The sequence below is a fragment of the Panthera onca genome, chromosome E2 (genome assembly GCF_046562875.1).
Source record: "Panthera onca isolate mPanOnc1 chromosome E2, mPanOnc1 haplotype 2, whole genome shotgun sequence".
Taxonomy (NCBI): Eukaryota; Metazoa; Chordata; class Mammalia; order Carnivora; family Felidae; genus Panthera; species Panthera onca.
In genome coordinates, this window is record NC_138353.1 from 19,641,029 (window position 1) to 19,659,389 (window position 18,361).

At 61.7% G+C, this 18,361-nt stretch overlaps 1 protein-coding gene across 1 annotated transcript in view; it reads left to right on the forward strand.

The window, feature by feature from the left end:
* PEPD (peptidase D) overlaps nt 1–16,516 on the forward strand; it is a 112,087-nt gene extending 95,571 nt beyond the window's left edge. Inside the window, exons 12-15 of the mRNA XM_060650929.3 lie at nt 4,502–4,650; nt 12,288–12,472; nt 15,439–15,630; nt 16,012–16,516. Of these exons, the coding sequence (XP_060506912.1) occupies nt 4,502–4,650; nt 12,288–12,472; nt 15,439–15,630; nt 16,012–16,149 (664 nt within the window). The 3' untranslated portion in view covers nt 16,150–16,516. The remainder of the gene's footprint in view (nt 1–4,501; nt 4,651–12,287; nt 12,473–15,438; nt 15,631–16,011) is intronic.
* The last annotated feature ends 1,845 nt before the right edge of the window (nt 16,517–18,361 follow it).

Sequence of the window (18,361 nt, forward strand, 5' to 3'; positions counted from 1 at the left end):
TGCACAGGGGAACACTTGATTTTCAGCCGGCAGCCCCATCCTGAGTTTTTGATGGTCTTACAGACGTGCCCAGGCCTCAGGGCAAGAGAACACTGTCAGGAGGGCACAGGCCCTGCTAGCCTGGACAGCCAGACCGGTGGCTGTAACCTTCAGCCTTCCGCCCAGTTAGATGTATCCTTGATGTTCTAACCCAGCCCCAGTTATAATCAGATCCCCCTACCACATGCTTTCTGTCTGTTACATCCTGGCCTGTACCCCACACTCTGTTGACTTCACCACCCACAGTTTGAAAAGCACTGGTCCAGACAGCCTGGGTGCTCACACACATCATGGGACACTGCACTCCAAAAAAGTGAAATGAACCATGTGCTGTGCTCGTGACACCGAGTCCCTCCTTGGTGGAGGCCGCTGCCCTGACGCCCAGGCTTTGTCCACAGTGCTTCGGTGGCGGCAAGGGCTTGGGTGGGCGCTGTGTCCCGCCCACACATCAGGCCGGGTGCCATGCAGTGTCCTTCCTGGGGACTTGACCCCTCACTGGTGCTCTGCTTCTCTTCACGTCATCCGTAGAATGGGAATAGCAATTCTCTCCAGACACACAGGACGCCCCCAGCCTGTGCCTGCTTTTGTTACTATGGGTACCAGGGATCACCAGCTCTGGGTTCCTGGGGGTGGTTGCTTGGGCAACTTTCCTGTCTGCCTGGGCCCCATGGGAGCAGTCGCCCCGTGGAGCAGGGTGTGGAGCAGGGATGCCTAGAAGGTGTGGGGAGAGGTCTGCTTGATGAGTCAGCCCGCGGCCTCCAAGTGATGGCCTTTGCCCCGCTGGTCCCATCAGGGCCTTGGCACTCCACAGAAGGTTGGGCTGGAGGCGGGCAGGCAGCCCGTGTGCTTCATCTGGAGGGGCCGCCCGCTGGAGTACATCAGCGGGAAAGCGACTAGTACGTCTTCCTCTCTCACCCTGAGGCCTGGAGGGAAGCAGGAGTTTCCGACTTCTCAGAAATCCCCTGGCCTCGCCTGGAACGCAGGCTGGGGCAACTGCAAATTGGGATCTGAAATGCTCCTGCCATCGCATAGAGGCCTGTGTGCATGCACAGTGCCGGTCCTGAGTGAGAGGTGGCCGAGGGCTAGGCCACAGCTCGGGAGGTTGAAGTGAAGCTACCTACTGAGCGCAGGGAGCCTTGTCCGTGCACAGCAGCGTTTCCCCAAGATGCGGCCCAAGCCGGCCGGCCTCTGCGGTGGGGCCAGGGGAGCTGAGGTAGGGGCTTAGGGAGGGTCTGGCTGAGCCAATGGTGGCGGGTAGCCCGGGCATGAAGCTGCTGGGGAGGAGCCAAGGGCAGACAGAACCTCTCATCCGGCCAGAAATAGAACCAGATAAACACATGTGAGGAAAGAGACGCCAGCGTATTGCTTAGAGATGTGTAATATCTCCCCAGATGTCTTAGATTATCATACGCGTTCACTCGGCCAAAGATGGTGGCGGCCCTGGTGGGTGTCCCCAGGCAGCCGGGGAGGAGGGATCCTGAGCGCTTGGTGGAGCCAAAGTATGACCGAATTCCCCATTGTCACTTTGCGCTCAGAGGGCGGACGAAATGGACACAGAGGAGCTGGAGGGAGATGATTTATGAAAGAGATAGCTTTCGTCCCTGGATTCCAGAGCGGCTTGAATGTGAATAACTTATGTGTGTAGGAACTCTGAGGGGGGTTTAGAAAAAAAAGGGGGGGGGCCAGAGAAAGATAGGGAACTGAGAACACGAAAATAGACTCCAGCCCCGTGCCCCGAGCGTCGCTGGGCAGGATGGAGCTGGCCGACTGGGCGTATACTTCCTTCTACAGTAAGCAGATGATTTTCAAACAAAAAATACAAGCAAAGTCTTTTAGAATCTGAACAGTAAGTCCAGGCTGGCTGAGGAGCTCCCAGCACCCACTGTCCCATGTTCTGTGTTTTTGAGGAGAGTTTTTGGAAAACTTGGTCAGGAGTCTTGTCTGCCGAGGAGAAGCGTCTTGTTTTTGCTGCTCTAGATGACTCCAGTGTTCCATGCGCTTTTGTGGGCTTCCTCGTTTTTTAAATAGTTCAATTTCTGTTTTTGTTTGAGACCAGACGGACCAATAGAGCCCTCTCCCGGGGGGGGGGGGGGGGTGCTGCCGATGTGGTGGCCCCCAGGAGTCTGTGTCCCCCAAGCTCCCGGCTCTGTCCTGTCTGCTCAGGCCATTCTTGGATGTTCTGAATCCACAAACCACAAACGATTTTTCTTTTCTTGCCTCTGAGGGGCCCCAGTGAAAATGCTCTGCTCCCCGAGTGAAACTGGACCATGGCCCCACACAGACCTGCTCCCCACACCTTTCTATACATCGGCCCTAAAAGGACACAAACCTGCAGCCGTGGAGGCATCGTCATCTTAAAGGAAGCAAAGCTGAGGCCCTGAGACCCAGTGCTGGAGCCAGGACAAGAGAGCCCATCCCTGGGCTCTGAGCTTCTGACCCCGACATGGGACTTTGCGGGTCCAGTGTTCAGAGCCTCGCTTTCCCAGCAGGTTAGGGCTAAGCCGCCCTCCCACCCAGCTCTGTGAGTGTGCCCCTGGCAGGAGTAAAGCTACCGTTGGCCCAAACACCCTGTTGGGCAGCTGTTGGCCCAAACACCCTGTTGCATCTGGAGCTTCCCAGGGAGCAGATGCCTGGGCGTGTCTGCTCAAGGCCTCTCTGTTTCATCTTCAAGTCACCTCTAGTGAGGCCCAGGTCCTCCCCGTCAGCCTGCCCCAAGCAGAGTCTGCTGGAGTCTATGACTTTGACCCAGCCTGAAGTTCCTGTGCCATCCTGGTTGGGGCTCTCCCCACTCCCGGAGAATCACCTGAGGTGTTATCTCCTGCTTTTTGCACTGTTGACACTGTTTATGGTGTTTTGCAATAGGAAAAAGACAGGAGATTACAAAGTGCCTGGCTGGGGACTTTGGATTCCAGCAAAGTGTCCAGGGATCCTGAGCATTCAAGTTTTTCTTCTCCAAAGATCTGTTTCTTTGGAGTAGCTGGTGCTTCCTGTCAGGCCACATGACCCGACCCCCTGCTCCAACAGCAGGGCCAGGGACCCCCTGCTCTGTCATTTGGGGTCAGGGCCCCAAAGGCAGGCTCGCAGGCAGCCCCTGGAATGTTTGTGGATGGTGGTGTTCACCCCGAGGATTTGGGTTTGGGGGAGAGGCCCCGGTGGAAGGCACAGCTCTGCCCCTGGCTCAGGTTTGCCAGGACCTGTGCAGCTGCAGACCAACCCCCAGGAGAAGCTGAGAACAGAGCCGGGCACCATCGCAGAGGGCAGCCCCACCACCCCTCAGCTCCTCCCGACTCTGTGGCCACCTGGCACTGAAGACTCAGCAGAATCCTGGGCCTGGGGCTAGACCAGTGGCCCTCAATCGGTTTTGTCACCATGAGCGTCATGGCTTGGCTGATGAAGTGGCTGGGGGTGCTGGTGGGGCCCCCTGTGTGCCTGCTGCCAAACACCCTGCCGAGGTGCTCGGGTGGGATGGGATGTGGAGGGGGGGCTCGGTCTGTGCCCCCCTCACTGCTCTCATCCGGGGCCCCTCTGGCGTGGTGACCCAGCAGCCCTTCGCATAACCTGCTGCGTTCCGCCATGGGGGTGCAGGGCAGGATTCCTTCCTGCCCTTGACCCGCGAGGGCCCTGAGGCCCGGGCAGGCAGCAAGGGTGGTGGAGCGGCCCACCCCACCCCCTCCTAGCCCTGCCACACTGGGCCCTGTCACAGGGGGTCCAGAGGGCAGGCTCAGCCGGCCTGTCCTCCGGACTCTGGCGCCATCCTGCTTGCTGGCTCACAGACCCCGGCTCAGGGCCTCTGCAGCCTTCCTACTCTCCACCTCTGCCTGTGCCCGCTGGTCCCTCCCCTGCCACTGGGACGCCAGGGCACCCTGCTGCGTGTGAGGACCGTCCTCTGCCAGGTCCTCCCTGCTCTTCCCTCAGGCCCTGGAAGAGCACATCTGTGCTATCCCAGCAGGGTCCTCCGGTCGGGGGACCTCCGTGCTGGGACAGAGCCACTGGCTGAGCTTTCACTCAGACACCAAGGCCCAGGAGAGCTGGGTGGTGCTCCTTATCCCACTTGTCTGTTGGATGGGGGCATTCCTCCCCACGGCCCCTGCACGGCTCCCATGAGCAGTGCATGGAGGCCAGATGCTGCGTCAGGGCCTGGGGACCTGTCTGCCCCTTCCTCATTCTCCCAAGTCAGTCCCCACAGCTGGGCGTCCATAGGCCTTGGAGGGCAGGGGTACGTGTGTGGGATCGGCCCCACTCCAGGCTTCCCTGCTCTGGGGTCAGAGGTCTCTGCTGATGGCACCGTGAGGGTGCACTGGGGTGGGAGGCCCCGTACTGCTTCCTGCGCTGGTGACCCAGCAAGATGGCTCGGGCTCAGCGCCCGGCGCCTCCAGGGTCCGACAGGCTGCCCTTGAGCCGCGCGGTGGAGAGTTGGAGGGGGGGAGGGCACCCCCTACCTCACACCTTCCTCTCCCTGCAGCCTGTTCGACATGGGTGGGGAGTATTACTGCTTCTCTTCCGACATCACCTGCTCCTTCCCCGCCAACGGCAAGTTCACCGCAGACCAGAAGGCCATCTATGAGGCGGTGCTGCGGAGCTGCCGCGCTGTCATGAGCGCCATGAAGCCAGGTGAGGGCACTGGTGGTTGTGGGGCAGGTCCTGCACTGCACAGCCTGACTCGGTCCCCCATCACCGGAGGAGCTCAGCTGGCCAAGACTCCAGGCAGTGTCAGATCCCCAGGAGCAGTCCTAGGAAAGGGGGCCGGCCAGCAAGGAGAGACAGAGCTGGGAATCGGGGAGCTCAGCCCAAGGTCACCCCAAGTCCCACCTGCTACTCTCCACCAGCAAGAACCCCTGGTCGCAGTGGCCACTGGAATGTCAGCATGTCCGCTGTCCTCTCCTGGAGCAGGGTCCACTCCAGAGAGGGCTTGATCAGCACATGCCAACACTGGCATTTGGTTGGACGTCAGGGCGCCCTTCTGTTCAGGCCGCAGCTGGCTCTGGAGTGGGCCGAGTGTCTCCCCAGTGTCTGGGGAATGGTGAGTGGCTGCCACAGAGCCCTCTGGGGACCTGGCCATGACACCCTCGAAGGCTGGACTCTAAGCTCATTCTGAACTCAGAGGGACTATGGCAGTCAGACTGGCATCCCTCCATGGAGCCTTTATTCAGGAAAAGAAAAGATCCCCAAACTATAAAATCCCCAGGATGTGGCCTCTTGAGGCTGATGGCTCTGTGTTGGCTAAACAGCCCCGGGGCCCCCACTGCCCGTTGTTGGGATGAGTTACAGCCTCGGTCATCAGGCCAAGAGCTGCTTTTGAGGGTTCCTCAGCAACTGTCACTTTCGGAGGCAAACTGAGCGGGCCTTTCCGGATGGCCCCCGTCTGGCCGCAGAGCCCCCCACCTAACCCCACCAGAGGTTAGGGAACCACAGAGGGACACTGGCGGACCCCAGCCCTGCCCCCTCACTCATCCAGCAAGAACAGAGCTCGGTGGTCCCAATACGGGGAGCTCAACCCGAAAGGAAAGCTTAAAAGTTAAGCTCCTGCTGGGGTGACGAGGTGATGGGACCTGCATATTTCAGCAGCTGCAGAAGGAAGCAGCATCTTCTGTTAATTTTTGAAAAAGCCGAGGTCACGGGGTATCTAGGTGACTCAGTCGGTTGAGTGTCCAACTCTTGATCTTGGCAGGTCTTGATCTCAGGGTTGTGAGTTCGAGCCCCACACATGCTGGGCATGATACCTACTTAAAAAAAATTTTTTTTAAAGCCTTGGCGGCCACTGAGTATTAACATGGGAACCTCCAGGATGGTTGTTGAGTTGTCAGAAAAGTGGAGGATGGAGTGGCCGATGGTCCCCTTTTGTGTAAAAGAAGGAAGTGTAAAAGGGCCTGCAAATCCACGGAGGAGGCGTAGGAGGGGCGCTGGAAGCCGGGCAGCAGAAGAGCGTGCTGGTGGGCGCGGGGTGTTTCTGACCTTTAAACCAGGGAACACATCCCCTATTCCCAGTGAGGTCCAGCCTCGAGAAGCGGTCACCCGTCACCCCGAGGGGCATGGCCCTTCCTGCTCCCTCGACACCACAATGAGTAGGGTTTGTTCCGTTTTGAACAACACTAGCCGTGGGCTGTGGCGTGCTCCCTGGCGTCTGTGAGCACAGCCGCCTGCACCCCCCGGGCATACCTCCAGGACTGGGCCAGGGGCTTCCTCCGCTGTGCTCCCCACACTGTGCCCCCAGCCCGGCCTACCTGGCAGCACCCCCACCCTCGGGAGAGTCTGCTCACACCTGAGTAGCGCTTCCCAGGTGGGCGTCCTGGCCAAAGCGTCCAGGACAAAGTGGTCCTCATTCTGCCCAGAAAGTAGTCGGGCCCGCTGTCCCCAGGGCCCCCAGCCAGTTGCACTGAGAAAGGCCTGGTGCTCTGTGCCCTGGACGTGCCTGGCCGCGTCCCTCTGGGGGCAGGCAGAAGGCTGGGCTCGGCGGAGCTGGTCTGCACAGACTGGGCGGGGTGGTCCTCCCCCAGCGCACAGTGGGGCACGGGCTGGGCCTGTGCTGGGGCCTGGAGGTTCCCTTGGGTGTGGGGTGGGAACGGATCCCTGCTGTAGCCCCCACCTCTCCCACGGATACTGGGGATCGCGACACAACTGACAGTGCCCGAGGGCCGACTCTGTCGGGTCCCATGCCAGGCAGGCCGAGCTGTGCCCACAGAGCTGCTCACGTGGGGACAGCTCATCTCCCCAGAGCTGCGAGGAGGCCGTGGCCAGGTCAGCCCCATGTCCTGTCCTAGCGGAAATGCCCCTGGTTTGTGGGTTTGGCTGCTGGGCCAAGACACACACCCGCTGAGACTGCACGGCTGCTTCCGACGACCTTCCAGGGAAGCGGAAATAAAGACACCAGAGTGGCAGTGAGATGCCCAGAGGAGACGCACAGAAGGACCAGAACCCCGGGTCAGAACCCCGAAGGCGTTCTGTGTGTTCTGACGGCGTCGGGGCCTCCCTCCCTGTCAGCGTCGGGGCCTCCCTCCCTGTCGGGGAGGGTCAGCGTTGGGGCCTCCCTCCCTGTCACCCAGACAGCCAGGGGAGGGTGGCTGAGCCCACTCAGAGGGGCCGTACCTGGGAAGGTGCCCCCCATGCCAGTCCTACGGCAGGGGCCTGGCCGCCATGGCTGGGTGGAACTAAAACTCTCCCTGGCTCCTGTGTTGGGGCAAGTGGCCCACCCCGTGCAGACCACCCTGTCTCCATGGGTACCAGGGAGTCTCCATGGGTGCCAGTGGGGCCCCTCAGCCCCCCTGAGGGAGGCCTGGGGTGAACCCAAGCAGGAGCGCCCCAAAGACTGCTGTCCATCGTGCATTCTCCATCCCTCGTCCCTCCGGCCACCATGGAGCACTGAGGACACTTCTTGCCACTTCCAGCACTCAATTCCCCTCCGCGTCCCACTGTGCTCACCTGCCCGCCCTGGCCTCCCCCGCTTAGGCTACAGGTCCGCCCTCCTGAGCCCGCACCGCCACAGGGCCCCACAGAGGCAGTGTAGACTGCTCGCTCGGCTCTGGGCCCCACTGCCCACGGCTGTGAAAGCGGCGGGTCTGTATGAACAAGCCCTTCATCGTTGCGCCCGTGTAGTTGTGTGCAGCTCCTGGCCCGGCTGGTGTCCGGGCTCTGGCCACTTGGGGGCGGGGGCCGGTGCAGCCAGCACAGAGTCAGAAGCAGACTGCCCCCAGAGCAGCCCAGGCGGCAAGAGAGGACGCTGTGGAGCCACCAGGTGATCAAGCAGGAGGGCACCCGGAGCTGTGCCGGCCCGCGTGGCACAACGCGTGTCGGCTGTGGCCTGTGGTCGGGTGCCTTTGCCAGCTCTGCCTCCCTGCCGGGCGGGAACAGGGACAGGACTGGCTGGGCTCCCCTCAGGCCCCTTCTTGGAGATGGCTAGGAGCGGAAGGGTGCGGGGACAGTGTGCCTCCCGGTCTGCGGGCGCCCTCTGTGGCAAGAGCCGGGACAGAGGAGGCTGTCTGGGGAGGGCCCTGAGAGGCCCCCCTGCTGGCTGGAGGATGGTGGACAAGTTCCCGCCCTCCCTGGCCTCATTTACTCCCTCAGGCTGTTGGCCAAGGTTGGGGGGTGCGGGGAGGGGGAGCGTGCGGAGACTTTGAGAGGCAACCGCACTCCACTCAGCATCGAGGCGCCTGCAGCCCCAGGGCGCATGCCGCCCCCTGCCCTTCCGCAGGGTGAATGGGTCCCCGGAGGTCCTGGCAGCAGCCGGGTCTGCGGTGGGGTGGGCTGGAGGTCCTCAGCCCTGCGCCAGTTTGGCCCACCAGACGGCTCCCTGCAGCCCACGGGGCCTGCCCTGGGACCAGGCCCTGCGCCTTCCTTGCGGCACCCCCAGGGTCTGGCGCACACGTGGTCTCCTGAGGGCCATTGTCTTTGGATGAAGTGAGCTCTTTGTCTGGAAGTAGCAGTGAGGATTCAGCTCTCCGGGCCCTCCTGGCTGAGCTCTGGCCGAGCCCCTGGGGCTGCCGCACTCTGGACGGGAGGCCTCAGGCGGTGAGGGATGCTGCTGAGGCTCCCAGGGGCCAACCTGGACCCTGGCCCATTGGGGAAAGGTGTGAGGAAAGGGGGCCAGGTGGGCACAGATCAGCCTGTGACCTGGGGCCCGGGCACCAGGGCTCTCTGGTCTCTGAGCCAACGGCCGGATTACGGGCACAAACCTAGATGCTACCCTGGCACCCCAGGGTCTGAGTGCACAGAGGAGCAGGGTGAGGGGGTCACACCTGGATCCTGGGCCCATGAGGTCACAGCACTGGCTGCAGGAGAGAGCCATGAGGGGGGCCGGGGCTCCTGCTCAGGCCACACATTTGCCAGGCATGGAACAGGACACAGGGCCCTCCTCCCAGGGCTCAGAGGCTTTGACTAAGCCACAGCTGGCCAGCGTGCTGCCCACTGGTGGGAAGAGCTCTGACAGCACAGGAAGGGGCAGTCAGGGAGGGCTTCCTGGAGAAGGCCTTAACACAGAGGCTCACAGGAGAGAGTGTGAGAAGGTGAGGACTTTGGAGAGGTGGTACCAGCTGAGGGGCCAGCAGGTGGAAAGCACAGGGAAGCGCCGGCACGAGGGTCGTGGGCCCAGGGGTGGAGGGCAGTGAGCCTGGAGAAGGCCGGGCTGAGGTACACGTACTTGGCTCTGTCCTCAGGGCAGGATGCTCCCGCGTTTCTAAGCAGGATGCAGGGAAATGAGGCCTTGCAAGGGTTGGGGAGGAAACAGGCAGGAGTCCAGGAAAGGTCAGGGTCTAGATTCCAGAGATGTTTCAGGGAAGGTGGGACAAAGCTTTGGGGCTTGCCGGAGGTGGGAGGGTGGGCAGGGCCACCGACGCCCAGTCTGCAGTGTGGTCCCCAGTGTGGCATCCCCAACCCGAGCAGGCTTAGGGGACCGCTGAGCTTCGAGCTGGCCACATGGGCCCCGAGGTGCCTGTGAGCTGCTGAGGTTGTGGGGGAGCCTGAGGTCCCCTGGTTTGCATCCACTCCTCCGACCCAGCCCAAGGACGGCAACCTTCACACACTTCAGGGCCCCTGTCCTGGCGGAGGGTGTCGTAACCACCATCCGGGCCAGACGCTGAGGCCAAGTTGCTGGAGGTTGGATCACTGTCACAACCCTAACCACACACAGGCAGCAGCCCCACTGCCAGCCACGAGAGCGTGTGCAGGGCCGGCCCCGAGGACACAGGCGAAGAAGACTGGAGGCGCCGTGGGGACCGCCCGGGCCCTCGCGTCTGGCCCCAAGAGGACAGGAGAGGAGCCGAGCTGTCGGCCGAGCATGATTTATACCTGACTCCCCTCTGCCGAGGCCGCAGCCCACTTGGAAGCCAGCCAGGCTTGACGTCAGGCCGCTTCCTGGGGCTTCCCTTTGGCCACCGGAAAAGGCCCCTTTCCAAGAGAAACGGAGCTGCTCTGGAGTCGGGGTGCAGGATGCCCTTCCTCAGCCCCGGGGCCAGGCGGGCCAGGAGAGTTTGCAGAGCTGCCTGGGGGCACTTTCGGGCCCAGAGGATCTGGGCGGGAGCACAACTTGCGGAAGAGCTGCGGTGCTTTTGCCCCTGAACCAGCAAGCTCTCTGGTCCTGAGGTGCGAGGAGCCAGCAGGCAGACCCGTCCAGGGAACAAGGTGCTAGGAGGACAATAACCAGGACGGTGGAGAGAGTGCTCGGGAAGGTCCCTCCAGGGCAGGGCCCACATATATCGAGACCTGAGCAGTGGGTCTCACTCCAAGCGGCCTGTGTGCGGCTGTAACAGGTGGCCCGGCCTGGGGAGGGCGAGGTGGGGTGCATCGGCCTCGGGGGAGCGGGGAGCCGAGGCTGGGGCAGGCTTGGCTGGTACCCCAGGAGCACGGCGGACATCCAGCGTTGAAGTAGGGTCTGGCTGGGCCATAAGCAACGGATGAATATTGGCCGACAGTTTTGCGGGGGTTACTGACCCGGTCCCCCAGTAGATGCCAGAGTCTCTGTGGCCAGTCTTCTAGGGCCAGCATTGCAGCTGTTTGACAAAGGGAGGCATCTGAGGCTCCCAGAAGTGCATTAGCAGCTGAGCTGGGATCCAGTACCCAGCCCTCCATTTCAGGATGTCCAACTTTCGGAGGAAAGCCGCCCACCTTGACTCTGCCGTCAGGGCTTTGAACCGGGCTCTCCCCGCTGCTTGAGTGGGTAAAGCCAGACCCTAGGATGCCGCCACTACCCTGGCACTCTGTGGGCCGAGGCAGGTCAGGCCTCAGGAGCTGGACTCCAAGGAGGCTGTCTGTCTCTAGAGATGGGGCTTCCCCCCTCGGCCTCCCTGCACCTTGGGCCCTGGGCCGACTCCCGCCCTATGAACTGGCCAGGGTGCAGCCCTCTCCACCTGCTCAGAGCCTGGCCCGCAGGGATCCAGGAGGATGGGTCAGCGCTGTGCCTCCAGCCAGCCCAAGACCCCAACTGTGGGGTCTCCATCCCTGGCGGGGAAGGGGGCCCAGGTGGAGGACTGGTGCCCAGCAAGTGCCTGAAGGGTGATGCCCTGTGTCCCAGAATGGGCCCCCCTCTCTACCCCGGATTGAGCCCTTGGGCTACCTTCTGCCAGCCACAGAGGTTCGGAGCCCTGAGCCCAGACCTGCTGGCCCAGCCCTTGCGGGCGTGCGGGCGCGGGGTCCGTGCAGGTTCCCAATGGTGTGGGATACCAGGGCGCCCCTCTGCAGCTGCCATCATCCGTGCTGGTGGATGTGGAGGGCAGGGCATCATGGGGGTGCCACTTGGGAGCCAGTGTCGCTCCCCACAGGGAGGAGGCCGCAAGGGTTGGCACTGGCCCCTCTGGCTGGATCACTGCTCAGGGGTGTACACCCCCACAGCTGCCTGGCCCCACGTGTCCTGGCCCACGGCCTTAGCCAGCATGTGGCCTGCCCCCAAATCAGCCCTGTGGCGTGGGGCAGGGAGCTTCACCAACCTCAGTCCTTGTGTGGTACTTAGGTGGAGTGCCCGGTGCCCTGGAGTGAGGTTGGAGTGGGACCCCGCCAGCCCAGTGGGGAGGGCCGGCGTACCCCCGCGATGGCCAAGGCTGTTTGAGGGTGGCTGCCTGAGAACCTTGGACAGAGCCCCTGAGCTTGCTTGCCTCGAAACTCAGTGCCTGGGGACATGCTCTCCCCGGTGACCTTTGCCCCAGAAACGTGGGGCAAAGATGAGTTGGATTAGCAGTCTGGGGCCTGGATGTCTGGGCTGCCGTGGAGACGGTCAACCCTGGCTCGTGGCAGGCGGAGCCACAGACCCCTGCCGGCCAGCCCACGAGGCCGTGCTAGCTCGTGCTAGCTGCACCTTCACCCCGAAACCTTTGCTCCCCACAGTGGCTCCAGGGGTGATTCAGCCCCGCCTGGGGGTGTGCAGCCATGCCCTCGCCCCACAGCCTGAGGCCCTGAGCTTTGATTTGGGACTCACTGAGGCAGCCCCACATCTGTGGGGGACATGTGCTTTTCTCCTGATGCTCAGGAACCTTCCTGGGCTCGCTGGCCCCGGAAGCACGCACTGGCCGCGGGCAGACACGCCACGGGCTGGGGAGTAGACCTAAGCTGGACGCCCGGCCCCAGGTGACAGGAGCCTGCCCCTGAGGGCACAACGGAGACAGAGGAAGGGTCTCGGGGTCCCCAGCTGCGGCACCCTCACCACTCACTTCCGGCCGTCCTGCCTCAGCCAGTGCAAGGGCTCCACGTGTCCCCCAAACTTTCCCTTGGGGAGCCCCAGCCGGACTGCCAGTCCCCGCAGCTCATTGCAGCCTCCTTTGGAGCCGCAGGGGTCTGGTGGCCTGACATGCACCGCCTGGCTGACCGCATCCACCTGGAGGAGCTGGCCCGCATCGGTGTCCTGAGCGGTAGCGTCGACGCCATGGTCCAGGCCCACCTGGGAGCTGTGTTCATGCCTCACGGGCTCGGCCACTTCCTGGGCATTGACGTGCACGACGTGGGAGGCTACCCCGAGGTCAGTGTGGACACGTCAGCCGGGGGCCTGCCCGTGAGCGGTAGCTGAGCTGGCCCTGCCCACGGTGGGTCGGGGCTTTGGGATCAGCTACGGTGTAGTGGGACCGGCTAGGGAAGGAGGAATGGGGTCCCACAAGGCCCCCCACCCCTCCTGTCCCTCCACCCATTGGTCGGTCCTGGTTCAGGCGCTGCGGGGGTGTTTCCCGGAGTGCGCCTCTCCTGGTGGCTGCCACCTCAGAACCTAGTGCCAGCTGGGTGTGCCCTGCCTGGTGAGCCCCAGGCTGTGCGCTGGGGGTGACAGCTGCCCCGAAGGGTAGGAGGTGGCCAGTGTGCAGCACGCAGGGTCCCCAGAGAGCAGTGGGCACCCCAGAGCTGGCTCTTAGTGATGGGGCTGGCGCTGCGGCCCTTTTGTCCCCTGCCTCTGGCTTCTTTCGGGTGCAGGTGGTGAGGCACCATGGCTGGCCCTGGGCCTTCCAGGGACTAGCAGAGCCCGGCACCCCTCACAAGCCCAGGAGCAGACCCAGCCCCTGGGCCAGCACACCCCGTGGCCTCCTCGTCTGCAGGCTCTCGAGGCACCCTTGGCAGGGGAGGGAGGCTTCCGTGGGCATTTCCAGACGAGGCTTTCCCCTCCCCCTCCTACCAACCGAGTCTCGAAAGGACCACCCAGAGGGTGCCTGCAGCCAGCCTTGGGGAGGCCCTGCCCGGCAGGTGGCTGCGGTCTTTCCGGGCCCCGGGTGGGTGGGGGTGAGCCCGGCCCTGCCGCCTGGCCCGGTGCCCAAGGTGCAGGGGGCTGATTATGCAATCGGTGCACACCCTGGGGCCCACCAGCCAGTTAGCCAAGACTAGGCTTGGCCTGTTGGCTGCAGGGTATTTTGAAAGCACCAAGAACGATTTTTGGGGGGAAAAATTGCTCAAGAGAAGCATTATTATTCAATTATTTTTTCCTCAAGTGTAAACAGTTAAATTTGGAGAAACAAAATCAGTTTTAATTTCCTAATTTCTATCCATCACACTGTGTACAGGGAGCCAAGAGCAGAGCCTTCCAGACATTGTTAACTGAGGTTCGTTATTCATTAGTCGCCAGGACTCTTTTTTTCCACCAGAGAAAATTGGCAGCAAACTGCTTTTATCTTTTCCAGTAAGCAGCCCTTTGTGCTCACAGAGTCTATTCTTTTGACAGATAAACATTGTAGAAAAAATATGGCTTTTCCTATAAAAGTCATTTGTTTTATTTCAGGCCTGCAGACACATCTGGGTCCCCTCTGCTCAGAGCCCAGTCAAAGCGGAGGCCCCATCCAGCCCTCTGCCCCAGCGGAAGCCGATGTGGGTGCGGCACGGGCAGGCGCCCCTGCTCCCCACAAGGCTCGGGTCCCTGGGCTGGAGGGGCCGGGGCTTCGGCCTCTCCCCTTCGTGGGGTCTGCTCTCCCCTGCCCAGCCCCCATGCTTCTCCCGGCCCCGCTCGGACGGGCGTTCTTGTGGGGAGACTCCTGAGAGCCAGTGCTCTGAAGGGGTAGAGGTCGGGGCCGGCATAGTCTCCTGCCCCCAGGGTCCCTTCCCCCCCTCACCTGCAGTCTGGGTGGTGGTCCTGGAATTTTCCGGAAGCCTGCGTAGACGGCCCCTCCCCTGGGCACACCCACGGAGTGGCTCGGTGCGGGCACACAGTGACCAAAGGAGGACGGGGAGACACGACCTAGCCAGGTTTCTGCCTCTGCCAGGGCCCTGGCTTTGCCGCCCTTGGAATGGAGGGAAAGGGATAGGTGCTCGGGGTGGCACGAAGGTGAGGGACAGGGAGAGGGTGCCCGGGGGCAGCCACAGACTTCAGGTGGCAGAAGGCCCTGCCCTGCAAGCACCTCTCACCTGAGCACGGGGACCGACATTCCAGGCTGGGCCCTTCCGTGTCGCCAGCCCATCCGGGCAAAAAGTGTCACGGGACCCGGTACCACACCAGATAGGCATCTGTACCCAAAGCATGACTCATCAGGGGTCACAGTGCCTTAACGTCCCCTCATCACCTCCGCCCCAGCCCAGCTCATGCCAGAGTGGCTGCACACGCATTTCTGTCCCCACCCTCGTGGAATCCCGGTCACAGCCTTCCCTGCTGTGCCCAGCTGTGGAGGCCGAGCCAGCCTGTTTCTGGTTACCTTACATGAACCGCTAATTGAAGTCTGATGTTCTTGGCCCCTAAACAGTCAGAAATGACAGCTCCGTGTCCAGCAGCTGGGCTTCCAGGGAAGAGCCGCGGGCGGGGCGGGGCAAGCCCGCAGCCCGGCCCCAGAGCTTGCTCGCTGGGCCTCAGGGACCCGGGGACACGGGTGTTGGCTACGCCGTGAGAGTCGAGAGGCCCGGGCCAGGTGTGCTTTTGTGGGGAGAGGGTGCCTCTGCAGGGAGGCGGGCAGCCGTTCCCTAGGGGCGCCCACGTGGCCTCCTCCACGTGCATCTGAGCATGTGCGTGGGGCCGTCCTGCTGACGGCACCTGGCCCCCCTCCTGGAAGGCCACACGGGAGACCTGCGTCTGGGGGAGCAGCGCCCAGCACCGCCGGGGCCGCTTTCCAAGTGAGCCGCCTGGAAGGAAAAGATGTGGTGCGGGAAGCCTCGCAGCCTCCCTAAGAGCTTTTTTGGCTTCACGAGTTTGGCTTCTGCCGTTCCTCTGGCGAGGAGAGGCCTGCGTGAGGGCAGCCGGACCCCAGGCGGCCGCAAGGCCAGCACGGGCGGGCAGCCCCGGGTGTGTGCGCGCCGGTTGTCCCCGGGGCTCCCGCAGGCGCTTCCGGGGGTACTGGGGGGGGAAGGCGGGCAGAGTCTGCAGGGAGTAGAGGGTCTTACCGAAGCGCTCGGGGCACGGCCCAGCAAGGGGCAGCCTGGGCCAGAGCCCCTCCGGAGCACAAAGCCTCCCTCGCAGCTCCGGGGAGCGCAGACGCTCGGGGTGGAGCCAGCCCTCCTCAGGCCCCCGTGGCCTCCCTGTCCGCGCAGGGCGTGGAGCGCATCGATGAGCCCGGCCTGCGCAGCCTGCGCACCACTCGGCACCTGGAGCCCGGCATGGTGCTCACCGTGGAGCCGGGCATCTACTTCATCGACCACCTCCTGGACGAGGCCCTGGCGGACCCGGCCCGCGCCTGCTTCTTCAACCGTGAGGTCCTGCAGCGCTTCCGCGGATTTGGCGGGGTGAGTGCCCACAGGCCCTGGGTCTCTGCTTCCAGAACATCCCCCTAGCGCACGCTGCCGCGGGTCCGACACAGGAGCCCTAGCGGGAGGAGGGATGATCTTCGATTCCTCACTTGACAAGGACCCGGGCCCGTCCTTTCTCCTGGTCTGTTGCAGACGGGAGGGGGGGGGGTGCAGGTGGCGGGAGCAGATGGCCCCATGGGAGGAGCCTTCCCCGCCCCCCCTCCCCCCCCCCCCCCGCGGCCTCCCCCGGAAGCCCGGAGGCCAGCCCCTTCCATCAGGGGCAGGACAGACCGCTCCTGAGAAGGGGCCCCTCTGACCCTCTAATCTGGTGCACGAGGCCAAGCTCAGGAATACTGAGTGTCTGCCGTTCCGAGCCAGGTCCGTATCGAGGAGGACGTCGTGGTGACCGACAGCGGCATGGAACTGCTGACCTGTGTGCCCCGCACAGTGGAGGAGATCGAAGCGTGCATGGCAGGCAGCGACAAAGCCTTTACTCCCTTCTCTGGCCCCAAATAGAGCCAGCTGGGAGCACCCAGTGGGACCAGGGACCCAGCCTGGCAACCTTTCTTCACGACGGGCCCTCCGGAGGCCAGATGGGCGCTCCAGAAATCACGTGGCTGGGTCCGTGTTTGATCATGCTGTTTCCTCGGGGGAAAATCTTTCTTAACCTTCTGCAAGATCACACCTCAGTCTGCTATTACTTTGCTTGAATGACAGTGGCTTTTGAAATGCTAATGGAAAACAGTTCTGTTCTTTAATAGCAACTAAAATGTGTCTTGCTGTCATTTGTATTCCTCTGCTCAGGGAAGATCCATTTCCAGTGTTTTCTCTCAAAAATCAATATGCAGAATGGAACTTGCAATAAAAAGTTTCCAAAGATGGGCCTTTGTGCGCGGCTCCCTGTCCTTTCTCCCTTTGCAGATGAGCACGCGTGGCCAGACCTAGGACGTGGGCGCTGACGGTGCAGAGCGCCGGGTGCTGGGCGCGTAGCTGGAGCCGGCCTCCACGTGCCTTTGCACGGGAAAAGGTGAAGCGGTAGAGGAAGAAGCCTTTCTGATACGGCTACGGCCTCAAAGCCGCGTTTCTGAAGGGGGCATTAAGGCATAGTTAAAACTTGAGACTTGCAGAGATTCCCTGCCTTGACTTCCTTTTCACACCGGACGTGCTGGCCAAGCCGGCATCTGCCCGAGAGACACTGCCCCCCAGCTCAGCTCCACGGCAGAGGTGAGCTTTCTCGTGGCCTCCGTGTTTGCTGAGACCACGTCTTCCCTAAGTGTAAACCCACGGGCCAGATTCCTCTCCGCCAGGGACACTTCAAGGCCGGTGGGGCCTGGTCCCTGCCGAGGGCAGAATGCCTGTCCTTACCTCTGCTGGCCCAGCTCCGCACTCCCGCAGAACCCAGGGCTGGGGGATTCTGTGCCGAACCGGTCCAGGTTTGTCTCCTCACGGTGCCGTCATCCAGGAGTTTCCAAGCCAAGATGAAGGGCACATAAGACAGGACACCAGAGGTGAAACCACCATGGGGTGGAAAACTGTGGCCCAAGCTAGACGCCTTGAAAAGCCACTGAAGCGTTTAGTACAGATGATTTCTTCCTGCGACAGGCACGCAAAAGTGCTCGTGAAGTGACCAAGTTAAAACGAAACCATTTTTCCTGTTTGCTTCTCAGACTTTTTTTTTTAAGTTTATCTTATGTGTGATCTGGGGAGGAGCAGAGAGGGAGGGAGAGGGAGTCCCAAGCAGGCCCCACGCTATCCGCGCAGAGCCCAATGTGGGGCTCGAACTCACCAACCGTGAGATCGTGACCAGAGCCAAAACTGAGAATCAGATGCTTAGCCGACTGAGCCACCCAGGCACCCTGCCTCTCAGATCTGTAACCACCATTTTTTCAGGTTTTCTGCTGGTGCACAGACAGCCCCTAAGTTCTTGGTGACGCCGAGCGGTTTGAGTAACGACAGTCTTGAGTGTCAGGAGTTTGAGTTCAGCAAACGTTTCTCCAGCCCAGCTGTACCTGAGACACATTGTGGCATACAGGGTTTCAATTCGCCCACCGCCAGGATAGAATCAGTGGCAGTTAGGTGGAAACTGTAAATGGATAGTTTAGTTGGTGTTCATTAAAAAACATAGCTGAGTGTATTATATATCTTTGTCCTTCCTTTCCTTGGGACATCTCCTCTCCAAACTGCCCATTTCCCATGATTCTCAAGAAGGCAAAAAGCATAAAGAAAAATCTCAGTCACTGAATGTTCTTTGTTCAAGAGGGACACTGGGAGCATAGTATGACTGCTTTTGCCCAGGTCAGTAAGGCAAAGGGCATTCTCTACTGGTGCAGGGCTCGGGGTGGGGGTGGGGGGGGGGGGCGGCAACAGATCTCCCCTCCACCCTGTGTTCCGGAGGGAGCACCCAACTCAAGTCTCCAAACCTCTGCAAAAATCCATACAGCTTCAGAAATACATTAGAGACCCTTCCAGAAAGCTGAACAGCACTAAACAAGGCTTTCTGAAACCCTGGAAGGGTCTAGGTATTCATTCAATAAATAATTGAACATCCACTATGTGCCAGTGTAGTATAAAAACATGATTCCCTGCTCTCCGAGCCTGTAGTTTACTGAGAGACTTCGCCACCTTGAACAAACAAGCACAAATATATTATCTTTTTTTTTTTTCTTAAGTTTGTTTATTTTGAGAGAGTACGCACAAGCGGGGGAGGGGGAGAGAGGGAGAGAGAATC